Source organism: Lathamus discolor, chromosome 17 (assembly GCF_037157495.1).
Source record: "Lathamus discolor isolate bLatDis1 chromosome 17, bLatDis1.hap1, whole genome shotgun sequence".
NCBI lineage: Eukaryota > Metazoa > Chordata > Aves > Psittaciformes > Psittacidae > Lathamus > Lathamus discolor.
Window position 1 is genome coordinate 6369251 of NC_088900.1, and position 13867 is coordinate 6383117.

The 13867-nt window shown below is 55.3% G+C and overlaps 2 protein-coding genes across 9 annotated transcripts in view; one reads left to right on the plus strand and one right to left on the minus strand.

Moving 5' to 3' along the window:
- The window catches only part of DSCAML1 (DS cell adhesion molecule like 1), a 93755-nt gene extending 88735 nt beyond the window's left edge, over nucleotides 1–5020 (plus strand). For both annotated transcript variants that reach the window (XM_065697232.1, XM_065697233.1), the window contains 4 exons: nucleotides 120–272; nucleotides 377–571; nucleotides 1085–1396; nucleotides 4186–5020. In XM_065697232.1, coding sequence (XP_065553304.1) covers nucleotides 120–272; nucleotides 377–571; nucleotides 1085–1396; nucleotides 4186–4616 — 1091 coding nt within the window. In that variant the 3' untranslated portion in view covers nucleotides 4617–5020. The remainder of the gene's footprint in view (nucleotides 1–119; nucleotides 273–376; nucleotides 572–1084; nucleotides 1397–4185) is intronic.
- Nucleotides 5021–7557: 2537 nt separating this feature from the next.
- On the minus strand, nucleotides 7558–12457 carry LOC136023191 (uncharacterized). 7 transcript variants are annotated; one of them, XR_010616519.1, is made up of 5 exons: nucleotides 11212–12457; nucleotides 10749–10859; nucleotides 9382–10170; nucleotides 8811–8895; nucleotides 7558–8214 (listed from the first exon to the last, which is right to left on the minus strand). XR_010616519.1 is itself a non-coding variant. In XM_065697421.1 (4 exons), the coding sequence occupies exons 1-4, from the start codon at nucleotides 11263–11265 to the stop codon at nucleotides 8780–8782; spliced, it is 333 nt and encodes a 110-aa protein (XP_065553493.1). In that variant the 5' UTR covers nucleotides 11266–12457; the 3' UTR covers nucleotides 8413–8779. The 7 variants fall into 7 exon arrangements, 2 of the variants coding, with proteins under 2 accessions (XP_065553493.1, XP_065553491.1); XR_010616521.1 differs by having other exon boundaries at nucleotides 8811–9133; XR_010616518.1 differs by having other exon boundaries at nucleotides 7558–7925; nucleotides 8147–8214; nucleotides 8811–10170.
- Between the last annotated feature and the right edge of the window lie 1410 nt (nucleotides 12458–13867).

The window sequence follows — 13867 nt, forward strand, 5'->3', positions numbered from 1 at the left end:
GTCCTGCTCCCCTTGCGTCGCTGCCGTCTCCTTGGCTGCATCTTGCGGCTGAAGGCAAATCCCCCATCCCTGGGTGTCCTGGGGAATCCAAGGGATCTGAGCTCCGGATCTTCCCCCAGGGGATGACAAAGCCACGATCCCAGTGACTGACACCGAGTTCAGCCAGGCGGTGAATCCCCAGAGCTTCTGCACGGGCGTCTCGCTGCATCATCCTGCTCTGATCCAGAACACGGGGCCCCTCATCGACATGTCTGACATCCGCCCCGGCACCAGTAAGTGGCTGGGGTTGGGCTGCTGGGAGCAGCGTGGATACAGGCACAAGGCAACCGTGGGTGAGCCACAGCCCCCCTGTGACACTGGGACCTCTGTGCCTTAGACCCCGTGTCAAGGAAGAGCGTCAAGTCTGCGCACAGCACCCGCAACCGGTACTCCAGCCAGTGGACCCTCACCAAGTGCCAGGCGTCCACGCCAGCACGGACCCTCACCTCGGACTGGAGGACAGTGGGCTCCCAGCACGGCATCACCGTCACCGAGAGCGACAGCTACAGCGCCAGCCTCTCTCAGGACACAGGTACGGCAGCGCCAGGCGCTCCCATCGTTGGGGTCCATGGGCTCATTGGTGGTGCCCAGCCACGAGTTTGGGGGGACAGCAGAAGCAGTTTGCTGTTAGTCAGTGGGGTCATGGAACCGTCGCTCCAGTGCAAAAGCTGTACGTTACTGGTCGAAATCAGCAGCACTGACGCGTGTACTGGTGTTTCCAGTGAAGACAGCACTGGGATAAATTGTACACGTGCAGGTAATGGGGCCTTGGCTTTCGTGCCCTCTGTGAGCGGCTGGCAGTGGTGTCCCTGCCCTCCTGGCTCTGCTCTGAGGCTTTGAGCTCCAGGTAATCTGATGGGAGCAGAGCAAATGTATGTGCAGGTCTCCTGGTCCCCTCCAGAGGCTCTGTGGTGGCTCCCGAGCAGCACGGTCGTGCCCTGCTCTGGGGATGGGCGGCCATTCTCACCCTTGCAGCCATGAGGGAAACAGCATCCCCAGGCCAGGGAGACCTTCCCAGGTCCGTGATGCATCCTCTCCTCCCCAGACAAGGGGCGGAACAGCATGGTGTCGACGGAGAGTGCCTCCTCTACCTACGAGGAGCTGGCACGCGCCTACGAGCACGCGAAGCTGGAGGAGCAGCTGCAGCACGCCAAGTTCGAGATCACCGAGTGCTTCATCTCGGACAGCTCCTCGGACCAGATGACCACGGGCACGACTGACAACGCCGACAGCATGACCTCCATGAGCACCCCGTCCGAGCCCGGCATCTGCCGCTTCACCGCTTCCCCACCCAAGCCCCAGGACAGCGAGCGGGGCAAGAGCGTGGCCGTCCCCATCCCGCACCGCGCCAGCAAGAGTAAGTAGTGCGGATGTGTGCGCATCCTGGTGACGTGCTGCGGAGTGCAGAGACAAATACACCAGTTAAACACACCGTGGAGAGCAGGAGAGGAAGTTCAGGTTAGATGTAAGGAGGAAGTTCTTAACCGTGAGGGTGCTGAGGCACTGGAATGGGTTGCCCAAGGACGTTGCGAATGCCCCATCCCTGGCAGTGTTCAAGGCCAGGTTGGATGCAGCCTTGGGTGCCATGGTTTAGTGTGAGGTGCCCCTGCCCATGGCAGGGGGGTTGGAACTGGATGACCTTAAGGTCCTTTCCAACCCGAACTGTTCTATGATTCTATAGATAGGTTTTGTAAGGTTTTCTGTTGGAATTGCTGCTAGATTGCTGTGAGTTCTACAGGAATCTTTTCCAGATCCCAGCACACCATAGTAAAGATCCCCATAGAACCCACTCAAAATCTCATGAATTGTTCCAATTCTTTCTCCTCTCCTCAACTTCCACTTTTTATATTCTTCTCCACCTCATATTTCTTCGCTCTTTGCTCCTCTTCCCTTTGTTCCCCATTTTCCTCTTGAATTCTCTTCCTCTTCAATTCTCCTCTCTTCTCTACAGTTCTTTCCTTAAATTCTCTTCAGTTCTCTTCTCTACAACGCTCTGCAGTTCCCTTCAATTCTCCTCTTAAATTCCCTACAATTCTGCTCTTAAAGTCTCTTCACTTCTCTTTGATCCTCCTCTTAAAGTCTCTTCACTTCTCTGCAGTCCTGCTTCTCTTCTCTACAGTTTTCTACAATGCTCTTAAGTTCTCTTAAATTCTCTACAATTCTCCTGTTAAATTCTCTTCAGTTCTCTTCAGTTCTCCTCAGTGCTCTTCAGTTTTCCTCCATTCTCTTCAATTCTCCTCTTCTCTTGGAATGTCTTCACTTTTCCTCAATTCTCTTAAAATCTCTCCAGTTTTCTTCAGTTCTCCTCAATTCTCTTCCATTTTCCTCTCAGAATCTCCTCAATTCTCTTCAGTTTTCATCAATTCTCTAAGGTCCTTCAGTTTTCTCTTAGAATCTCTTCAGCTTTCCTCAATTCTCTTAGATTCTCCTCTCTTCTCTTAGGTTTTCTTCAGTTTTCCTTAATTCTCTTCCCTAAGACATTGAGGCAAACTGAAGCAAATCTACGAGAGGAGAGGAGAATCTAAGAGAATTGAGGAAAACTGAAGAGAATCTGTGTTCCTCAATTGTCCTCAGTGTCTTCAATTCTCTTCAGTTATCCTCAAGTCTTAATTTACCTCTCTCCAGTTCTCTTCTCTTCTCCTCATTGTTTTCTCTTCAGTTCTCTTCAGCCTCCCCTTTTCTTTCAAAACCTCCTTAATTCACTTCTTTCTCCTCAGGTCCCCTCAGTTCTCTGTTTTCCTTCACTCCTCCTCCCGTTTCTTTCCTTTTCTCCAATTGCTCCTCTCCTTTGCTCTCATTTCATTCCCTTTTCTCCTTCAGTTTTGTCGGTATTTATTCCCATTCCTCACTCTGGTACGTATTCCACCCAATGCCTTGGTGTTCAGTCCCAGCCCCTGATACACCATCCCCGTATTAGTACTGTTCCCCAGTGTCCAGTATTACCTCATATTCCACCCTGACGCTTAGTAACTCGTTGTGCATTCGCTCCTGGTTTAGTTTTTATTCTTGAAGAAATACCCCATCCCAGGTCCCTCCCATCCCTCCCTGGTTTTTCATGTTTGTTTTTCACTTGTATTCCTCCCCCTTATTTCCCATTTCCCCCCTTATTGCTTGTTATTGCCTAGAAGACACATCCCCCCCTTGCTGGAACTTACTCCCTTTAACCCCCCCTATAGTTCTTTTCCCCCCTCTTTTTTTCATCCATCACACTAGAGACGGAATACAAACGCTTTCTATTTGTGATGATAATTTATACAGCAAGCACCGTCTGTAATTCAGAGTGTAATGTGATCCTTACCTCAACTTAGACAATACAGTACCCACTAGACAACATCCCGCACACCAGCCTACAGCAAGCATCAGAAGAGGATGAGGCAGACTGGCATGTATTGGTATAGCATTACAAAGAGGTCAGCTACAGCACATAGAATCACAGACCTATTCGGGTTGCAGAACACCTCTGAGATAAACCCACCTCTGCCAAGTTCACCGGTAAACCATGGCCCTCATATAGTGCAATAAAGAGCCCTGCTCTTTGATTTGTGCTGTAGGACACTTGAGACAATCCAGTCCTGCAGGATTTTACATAGGTACACGTCCCCATCCACCTTTACATGTAGGGATTAATGACAACAGCAGTGACAGGTCTGTGTTGTACCTAGTGCTGTATCACCCAACACTGCGCAGTATGTATTTTGATACAGCATAAATGTAACTTGCAGAAGCACAATGTAGTGCTGGACATGACATACCCCGTGACAGCGCTGAGCACCGTGCACTCTAACACAGGTTACCGTGCAGTACAAGTATTTACACCAAACACATTACGAAGGTCTCGGTGTCATAGCTGTGTTACAGAGCACAACCTCGTACACCACCGTCAACACCACTGGCTTGTAACGTACATGTGACAGAAGGCAGTAGACGTGGTTTCAGCTCCAGTTCACTACAGGGCAACAACTTGTTGCATATAAAAGAGCAGGTTTTTAACGCAGCGGGGTGTTGGTCATTATGGGATAAATAATAGACAGAGGTTATAACACTTTGTGTAGAGCTGGGCTCCTCTAGCATCACCTGCGCAGCGCATGCAGCCCTGGCTCCGAGCGGGTCCGGCAGCTCCTCACCCCTCTCCTCTTCCCCTCGCAGGTGACTACTGCAACCTCCCTCTCTACGCCAAGTCGGAGGCCTTCTTCCGCAAGCCGGGCAGCGAGCCGTGCCCGGTGGTGCCGCCGCGGGAAGCCTCCATCCGCGGGCTGGCGCGGGCCTACCCCGCTCCCGCTCGGCACCTCACGCTGGAGCCCGGCGCCAAGCCCCTGGGGCTGCCGCCGCCGGCCCCCGCCGCAACCACCTTACCTCAGAGGACTCTGCCCATGCCCAGCACCACCAGCGCCGCTGCGCCCAGCACCAGCGCCGCGCCGGCGCCCGCCACCGCCGAGCCCCCCGCTGCCGAGCGGGGCCCCGCGCACTCCAAAGTGGGGGGCTCCAGGGACTCGCTCCTAGAAATGAGCACATCGGGGGTAGGAAGGTCTCAAAAACAGGGGGCCGGAGCCTACTCCAAGTCCTACACGCTGGTGTAGGCACCACGCAGAGACCGCCCGCCACGGATGCTGCTCGTTTCCCTGCGCCATTTATATTTAATTAACAAACTTGTACATAAAAGGACTCTTTTGTATAAATGAAGCTATTTTCTTCTTCTCCGAACAGAAAAAGAAACCAGGGCACAAAGGATTTGCTGTTACAGATTTAAAAATATAATATATATGTAAACATATATATATATTTCACATCATTTTGAAAGGGCACAAGGAAAGACTCAGCGACTTTTTTTCCCCCCCGATCTCGTTGGTGGTTTTGAAGAGGAACGTCTCCAAGACATTGCATGCTATTTTACTGTTCTGAAAACAGCAGGAGTTGCTTCAATTTGCAAATGCTTATGTGTTAATACCTTTTTCTATGAAAAAAAGCCCAGCGCTGTGTGCAATAAAGGTTATGTTTATACGCGGGTGTTTGTGAAAGCGAGCAGGGATTTAGGCGGTGCGAGGGCTGGGATGGAGCAGGGCAGCGCGGATCCATCCAGGTAAATCCGCTGCCTGCTTCCCCGCTGTGCTGAGCCAGCCTGCAGAGCGAAAGGACGGGATGGGAGCAGGGTCCGACACATGGCAGCCCCAAGCAGGACGCCTCAGCAGCTACCCCAGTGCCACCGCATCACCGGTAAGTGCAGCCCAAATTGCAGCCTCGCTCCAGCCCAAGAGGAACCACAGTGCAGGACAGCAAGCCCCAACCCCTGTCCACCGCGGCCCCGGTACAGCAGTGCAGCTCCAGTGCCATGCGTGAAGCAGGGCTCTTGTGCCTGATGCTGCGCGGGCACAGAAGGTGATGCCCAGCACCCTCGTCCTCAGCCGTAGCTGAACTGCAGCAGGGCTGTGATGCACGGTGCAGGGGTGATGCAGCACACAGCGGTTGACCCCAGTGCGGTGAGCTGTGCTGTCTGCTTCCCATCAAGGCCATTCATGGCACAAGCCATTAACACAACGTAACTCACCCTCAGACATCAGCAAAACTCATTTCCATAGACATCTATGGCAGTGTGATTCAACACAACGCCACGGCAAGGTTCCCTCTAAGACATGTCAAGAGGCTGTGACAGAACCGGCAGTGATTTATACAGGATTGGGCTGAAGTGATTCCTGTGTGTAGAAACAGAAGGGACAAAGCATGAGGGAGACCCTCCCGTTGAGACACGAGGTTCAGACCGGCCCCCCTTGCTCTCTAAGCTCCTGATGGAGCAGAGGTGGGGCTGGATCTAGTCCTAGTCCCAAACTTGGGCAATGGTTTATGTCTAATGGAATTTAAGGGGGAAAGACTGAAGGATGAAAAGTTGAGCCTAAAGAAAGAAGCAGGGAATAAGGAAACCCTCTCATTGAGTCGCAAGGCTCAGCCTAGACCCCCTTGCTCTCTAAACCTGCCTCTCAGAGGAGTATCGGTGCAGCTGGATCTAGACTTAGCCTCAGCCTTGGTCAGCAGTACTCTACTCATCTAAAGGATTACAAACATCATGTAGCAGCAGGTTGCCGTCATAAAGCGAATCACAGGATTTCCAACAATACTCAGTTACTGAAGCTACTATACATGCACTTACATCTCTAACACACTAAGGCAGTGATATCTTATACAGATACCGATACACACACATGTACACCTATACACACACATATACTCATGACCTGTATACACATGCGTACATGCCCCCGGTGCAGTGAGAAGCAGGGGTACAACACGACCCCCACGAGCTTCCCCAGCACCCCTCGGGGCTCCGTGTCAGCGAGCAGAAGCACCAGCCCAGGCACACAGTCCCCTGTGGCACAAACCGGGGAGCTTGGGGGCTCCAGGATGCAGGCACCAGTCACTGCTGCTGCGGTCCAGGAGGGCTCCACTTGGTTTGGCTGCCCAAAGGAGAGCTGGGCCTTCCAGAGGAGGGGCTGGTGCTCTCTGAGCTCTGACTCCTTACCCGCGCTCTTGTTTCCTTATTCCCTGCAATTTAAAGCTCCTGTTCTCATCCCTTCTCCATCCAGGCTTGCTACCCACGGGCTCCATCTCATCTTCCCCCCAACCAACGGATACGCTCCCTCTTGTCACTGACACTACCAGCTGTAACATCCATGCAGGGAATCTCACCTCATGTCCCTCATTATTTTTCCCTGTGACAGAGCTGCTGTTTTAACCCGGTGATAACCAAACTCAGCGCACTTTTTAACAGACAACCCAAATATTAAGACGCGAACGCGGTGTCTGGTGTTCCTGGTGACATTACCTGAGGTAGGCTGGTGCTGTAGTACACACCTTGGGCTTGGCTTTTCTTTACTCAGACGAAGCCCTGGATCTGTTCTGAATCACTTGTATTTCTACACCCGGCTTTTGTTCTTCATTCACTCCAACAGCTTCTTGGAGACAAACCCGCGGCGCGTTTCCAACTCGGCACACGAGGAACACGCGGATTTTGCACGTGGAACGTGCGCAGCCGAATGCCGAGGCTTTGCAGCAGGAAGAACTTGCTCGCCTTACCTTAAAGCAGCCACCCAGGGGGAACACCAACCCTACCCCTTGTGCCTCCCCCCGGACCAGTGCAAAGCAGCCTCTCCCAAGCCTGTCCAGCCCAGCCCAGTGCACATTTGGCTTCAGCACCTTGACACGGTGCAGGCTTCAGCAAGCACCAAGTGCCACCGCCCTCTAAGCAGGGCCACAGCAGCGGCTCTGCCGGGCCAACCCGATTTAAATAGAAGAGGCAAGAAAAGGCAAGCCTGTTCTCAGCTGCGAGAGCAAGGGGATTAGTGAGATAAGGAGAAGAACAGATTAACACAGATTAGTACATCTTTATTGTAATTAGCTAGTAGAGATTTCCTCCTGCACCCTAGCAAAAATTCCCCCTTCCCTCCCCTTCCCCAGCCATTCCAAGCCCTGGCTTTGCATGGTTTAGCAGAGTCCATGTTTCCAGCTCTCAAAACCCCCAGCATCCCCCCATCAAACCTGACCCCTGCCCTTCATGGCAGCAGGCTCTCCCCACGCTGCTGCACGGGTATGAATGAGGAGGTGAAGGGGAGAGTCCATTGAAACCACGCTGCACAAACCCCACCAAGCTCAGCCCTGGCACGTGCTGGGTTTGGGACAGGGTCTGATTTACCAGCTCCAGCAAGCCCCCCACAACACCCACCTCCTGGCACCAGGCTGCCCGCAGCACCATGCTGCCAGGCCCATCACCAGCCCTGCGAGCAGCACTCGGTGCCAACCACAGCCAGCACCAGCTGAGCCCAACCGAACACCAGCACTTCCAATGTGAAGTTAAGTGGAGGCAGGCAGGGATGGAGCCCTTGCACTGAGGACCTCTGGGGCTGGAGAGGACAGAAAGGGCTCTAAGGGTACCGATCGGCCCCAGCAAAGCAGCAGTGGGGCCACACTCATGCCGTCAGGGCAGCACCATTCGCAGCCAGCAGCTCTTCCACCCTTCCCTCCCACCACTTCCTCGCCAGCCTCTCCCAGCAGAGCTCCCGTCTCCCTGCTGGCCCAGAGCTGCCGTATTCCCTCTTTCCCAGCCCCCTCCAAAAGCCAGCACCTTCAAGGGATGCAGATCTCTGCTCAGCTTTACTGGACAACACTGGAATGTCCCAGGAGGGAGCCTGACTTGGATAAGAGCAGGTTCAACACGTGCAGGCCCAGGAGAAAGAGCCCCAAACCCCCTCCCTCCTCCAAACCCCAGCCCCCCAAGCAGCTCTCCCCAGGAAAAGCAACGTCAGCTCACGGTCACCCAGGGCTCAGCTCACAGCGCATCCCTTGGCTCCTGCAGCGGGGACAAAGGCAGCCATCCCATGCGGCGCCAGAGCCAACACGGAGGCACAGGGCAGGGGGATTGGAGGGCAAAACAAGCCCCAGCTGGGCAGCAATGAGCCAGCCATGATCACCATCAGCTGTGCAGGGCCCATTGCAGCCACCAAGGACAGGCTTGTCCATGCACATCACTGCCTGGGTGCTGAGGTCCAGCCTGCGCCGTGGCCAAGAAGGCAGTGCTGGGGAAGGACTGGTCAGGAAAGAGACCTCGCTCTGAGCAGCGCCCACCACAAACGCAGAGCACACACACACACACAACGCTATGCAATGGGGAGCAGGTTCAGCCACCGCGGCCATGCATCTCTGGGGTACAGAACAGACGGAAAGGAGGGACAGTGCAGGGCACGGGCCACCAACGCAGCTACTTCTTCTCCTGCTTCTGCTGCTGGTACCTCCTGAAGTGGGTCTGGATGGTGACGGCCGCCTTCTCAGAAGGGTCACTGAAGAACTGGCTGCTGGCATCGGGGGTCACACTGCCTGCGGTGACAAACAAGGTGTCACGGGCTCAGACAGACCCTGCAGGGCACCCACAGGCAGGAGGGTGGAGTCCGCACCCCGCAAGCGCAATCCCACTGTCTCCCAGGGCACATCTGCAGGCACCAGGAGGCAGAGCAAAGAGCCCATCCTCCCTGGCGGCGCTGAGCCCTCTATTTACGCAGCTTCAGTCCCCGAAGACCTCAGCTTCCCCACATTTAATCACCGAGGATGATGCTCACTTACTTTCACACACACAAATAAGATTAGAAAACAGCCCAGCACTGTACAGCAATAAAGCTCTCACGCTGACAAATGGGAGCCCTCCCCACCTCGCACTTAATGTGGCATTAGGGAAGTATTGTGAAATTCAACAGGAGCTGAATCAAAGGCACTCAGCAGCGCTCCTTTCAGCCAGCGTGTCACTGCTAAGCACCCCCCGAGCAGCCATCAGAAACCCGTGTGCCAGATGCTGCTCCATAAACTCACCTGAACCCGCTTCTATTCACAGCCTAAAAGACACTGCAAAGTAAAACAGGATGAATAAAGGGGGGTGCATTGGGAATCACATCCCTCCTGCCCTGTTCAACAACACAGGCGGGATGTACGTCCTGCATGGCCACCGGGGCTGTGATGCTCTACGTGTTTGCACCAGGATAAGTGCCGCTGTCAGCACAGGGGCTGTCACCGCTCCCAGGGCGGTGAGGCCCCCACAACAGAGGTACTGGTCCATGCACCAAGGAGGAACATCACAGCTCAGCCCCCCCTGCACTTCACCTCCTTCATCCGGCTGCTGCCCTGGGAATAGAAACACCAAATCCTCTTTGCTGGGTGCTTGACTTGGGCACAGAGGGCAGAGCCTCGGAGACAGGAGTGAGGAGGAGAAAGGGGGGCACAGCACAGGGAGGAGAGGGAGAGGGGCTGGTCTGGGGGACAGCCACACGTGCGATTCCATGGGCAGGTTTCATGGGAAGCGGCAGGAAGCGCAGGCACCCATGTATGTGTGTGATGCTGTCCATCCACTGGGGCCTCCACTTGCTGACACTGCAGATTTAATAAACATCTTCCAAAACACCCCTTAATAATGTCAGGGAGAGTTTTTGGAAGAAAGAGGCCAGAAAGGGCCCAGGAACGGCAGTTCCTGCTCGTCTGCTGCATCCCAGTCACAGCCACGCGCTCCCCGTGTTTCTCGTGCAGGGCTGGCTCCCCGCCCGCCCCGTACTCACCTTTCTCTCCAGAAATGGAGTAGATGCTGTTGTGCCGAGAGCTCCTGCCTCTCTAGAAGGGGAGAGAGCACAAACGCAGCGCAGTTATACCCCGGGCAGAGGCAGCACGAACAGTCCCTGCGGGCCAGCTGGGAAGCTCTAAGAGGGACAGAGCTCCCCTCACCGAGCTCGCCACTGCCCATCCCTTTAGGAACCTCAGACACACTCACTGCTGTTCCTTTAAGGGCACCCGTTACTTTCTATTCATTAAAAGCCCCCCGAAAAGCAGCAGGAGAGCTTTGGATCAAACCCCACACCTGGGATGTGCTGGCAGCACCTGAGGACGCACATTGGCACAGGCCTCACCAGACCTCTATTTGCCATCAGCTTGGAACCAGACTTGCTGGCTTTGTGTTCCCTACCATGAAACTGCAGCACCGGGATGTCAGCTCCGCCAGGGGAGATTTTCATCCCTAAAAATAGGCTTGAATTTGTCTGCAAACGCCTTCCCTATGCTTTCCAGCTTATCCCACCTCAGCCATTACCACGATTTCTGTCTTTAAAGGGAAAGGAAGATCTCTGCCCCCTGCCCCAGGCAGCCTCTGTGGTCACATCCCTCGGTGCCAGCAGCATCGCGATGCCAGCCCTCACCTCGCTGTCGCGGCTGGAGCGGCGGCTCTGGGTCACACACTGGATCTGCCAGGGCAGGGGCTGGTACACGAGGTACGGCAGGGGCTCCTCATGGAACAGGCTGCTCCCCAGCTGGGCACACAGAGGATGGGCACGGGTAAGAGGACAGAAGCAGAACAACAACAGGAAGAGCTGCGTCTCCACAAGCACCACCAGTGAGCAGCCGTGGTGATGCTCAGCGCGTGCCGCGGCACCGCACTGATGAGAAAGGCTCATCCTGAGGCAGGGGCAGACCCATGGCAGAGCAGGCCATGCCACCATGGCCAGCAGGGCCTCTGCCCCCTCTCCCTGCACGGAGAGGCACGGACACCTCCCACCGCACCCCCCACCCCGCAGGGCCAGGGCCCGTTGCTGCCCTCCCTCCACCAGGTAACCCACAGGAGGAAAGGGGAAGCAATGGACGGGCCAGGCTGCCCGCGCTCACCTGCCCGAACGCCCTCACCACGAAGAACAGCGCTGTCATCAGGGTCCCCAGCATGGCTGGGCTGTCCGAGGGAGGCAAAGCCTTGGAGCAATGCACAGCAGTGTCCGAACGGCCGGGGACTGACGTGGTCCTCCTCCAGCAGGCAGAGGCCAAGCCCCTTAATGAGCTTAGGGCTCGTGTTCATCTTGGCAAAGTAATCGGGCGCTGTCCTTTTGCTCCTGTAATCACCGCGGCTCTCACCCACCCAGCCCCAGCAGGGCCAGGAAAGGCAAATCCTCTTCCATAGGTACACGCGCAGCCCCACAGGGCTGGCTCTGCACAGCCCCACAGCAAAGCCTCCTGCACCCGGCAGGCACCTGCAGTTCGGAGGGGACTTTGGACCCCTGGGCTCTTCGCACAGCGGCTGCCTCGGGAGTGGGAACAGGGATTTGTCCCAAGGGCCTACCTGGACATCCTCCTCCCGCAGCTCTTCCCACAGAGACACAGAGTGCAGCCCGTGCACAGCAAGAGCCGGGGGGGTGCAAGGTCTGCGGTGCCTTGTGTCTGGTTCGAAGGAGGTGCCTCTATCGGCCTCCGTTTCTGCAGGACCAGCGGATGCACACACTGCTGTTCCTGAGCCTCAGCAGTCCAACAGCCTCCCTCTCCCCAGGGTGCACAGCAGCACTCGCACTCCTTCCCTTCCAACCCTCCCACCGCAGGCAGAGCACAACCATGCACAGCATCCACGTGCCTCAAGCATCCTCTGGCCGTGTTTGGTTGTACCGGTAGCTCGAATCGCGTTAGGCTCACCCCGAGCCCCACATCCCCATCCATCTGAACCTCAGACTTGCAGCAGCAATGCACTGTGCAGAAGAATCAGAGCTGGAGAAACAAGGGGGGTTGAGCCTCCCCTCTCCCCATCTCCCTTGGCCATGCTACACGTCGGCAGTCAGGGCTCAATCCCCCAGCTCCCTGCTGCACCACACGCAGCCCATTCTCTGGCCCTGACACACAGCTCCAGAGCCACTGTAAAGAGGCAGGGTGACAGCTCCATGACACGGGCAGGGTATGAGCCCGTGCAAAGCTGTCCTGCTGCTGAGAGCCCAACAACTGCTTTTGTAGCTTTGCTTTGTAGCTTTTGCTTGGCCCCTGCATCCCCCACCCTGGCCAGATACTTAACAGAATAATGGTGATAAAGGCACCGTGAGCTGGAGTGGTCCTGGGGAAAGCCAGGAGTGCCCTTGACATGAAAGAGCCCAGAGCCGAGTGAGGGGAAGAGGTGCAAGGGAAGCACAAGCTGATAGCGAGGGCTACAACCGAACATCCATCGAGAGTAAAACAGAGCCTCAAACACCCCCCGGTACAAAACAGGCTCGTGCTGGTTTAATTTCAGTACCAAACCACATACAGCCGCGGTCACAGGATTTACCAGGAACGTGCTCAAAACGAGTTACTGCTAAGGAAAGAGGCATCGCTCTGCACTGCAATGTGTGGCTCTGAGCACAGCCTCCCTGGGCTGCCAGAACCTCAGGCTCCCCTCTGCAGTACCCAGCTGGAAAGATTGCCACGTGTCCCATCAACAGCCAGGATCCGAAAGCAAAACTCCTACAGACAGGGATTGGTGCAATCCCACAGGAGATGGGAAACCTGCGTTCGGATCGCCCCTTTCCGTCACAGCTAGGAAAGGCTGGCTGGGATTTCCTCAGGAAGGACTACCCTGTACTTGGTTAGCACCCAGAAAACGGGAGAACACAGACCTGAGCACAGATCGAGCTGGCCTAGGACAAAGTAACTAAAAAATTCCAAGAAAATCAGGAAAAAAAGAATAAATTCAGACATTTTTGAGAGTTTCAAAATCCCATTCATCAAAAATAGATTTCTCTTTGCATGTAAACATTCTCCTGTGCCAGCGCACGGGGAAGCAAAGCAGGGCGGGCTCTGCCTTACTCTGCTGCACATCACGAGGAGCACACCCAGCACTGACGGGTGCAGAGCAGCAGCCTCAGCATCCAAGGAGAGCGGCTTTGAAGACGATTCCTCACAGATGGGATTCCCTGAAACGCAGCCTCCTTCACCAGGCAAAATGGCAAAGTGGTGCAGCAGCTCCTTACAGCCGAAAATATTTAACGTCAGCTTGGAGGAAATAGTGACAAAGACAAGCACAGAGCACACTCCCTGCTCTGCACCAGCAGAGCCTGGCTCCTGCCTCCCGCTACAGCAGCACCATCTGCCCCCTCCCAGCTCCCTGCCTCCCACAGGAGCATCCCTGCAGCCACCGCCTGGCAGCTGAGCTCAGGTCCCTCTCCGGGCACAGAAGGATGCAGACGGGGCTTTGTCTCATCCGCATTAGGCTGGGCAGGTTCCTCCCCATCACCTCTCACCATCCCTGCTCCATGCTGCACATTCCTAACGCAGAAGAGCTCCTGCAGCACAGCTCTGGCTGGCGTGGCACAAAGAGGAAGCAGGGAGCCGTGAAAAGCCATTCCCAGCTCAGTTCCTACTGCTTCCATTCCAAAAGACAGGAGCAAGTCCTGAGAGCCAGAATCTGCCATTCCAACGCTGTCCCTGGGCTCCAGAGCCACGTCATCGCTTGCACTGCCTGCTCACACACGTGCCAGAGGCAGATGACTTGGCCCACCTGCTATTAAGCATCTGCTGGGCCTCAGGGTGGGCTCCG

Coding starts and splice junctions, on each gene's coding strand:
- LOC136023191 (XM_065697419.1), bottom strand. CDS start 11,265: ATGCTGGGGACCCTGATGACAGCGCTGTTCTTCGTGGTGAGGGCGTTC. Junction 10,860..11,211: donor TGGTGAGGGCGTTCGGGCAG/GTGAGCGCGGGC, acceptor CTGTGTGCCCAG/CTGGGGAGCAGCCTGTTCCA. Junction 10,171..10,748: donor GCTCCAGCCGCGACAGCGAG/GTGAGGGCTGGC, acceptor CTCCCCTTCTAG/AGAGGCAGGAGCTCTCGGCA.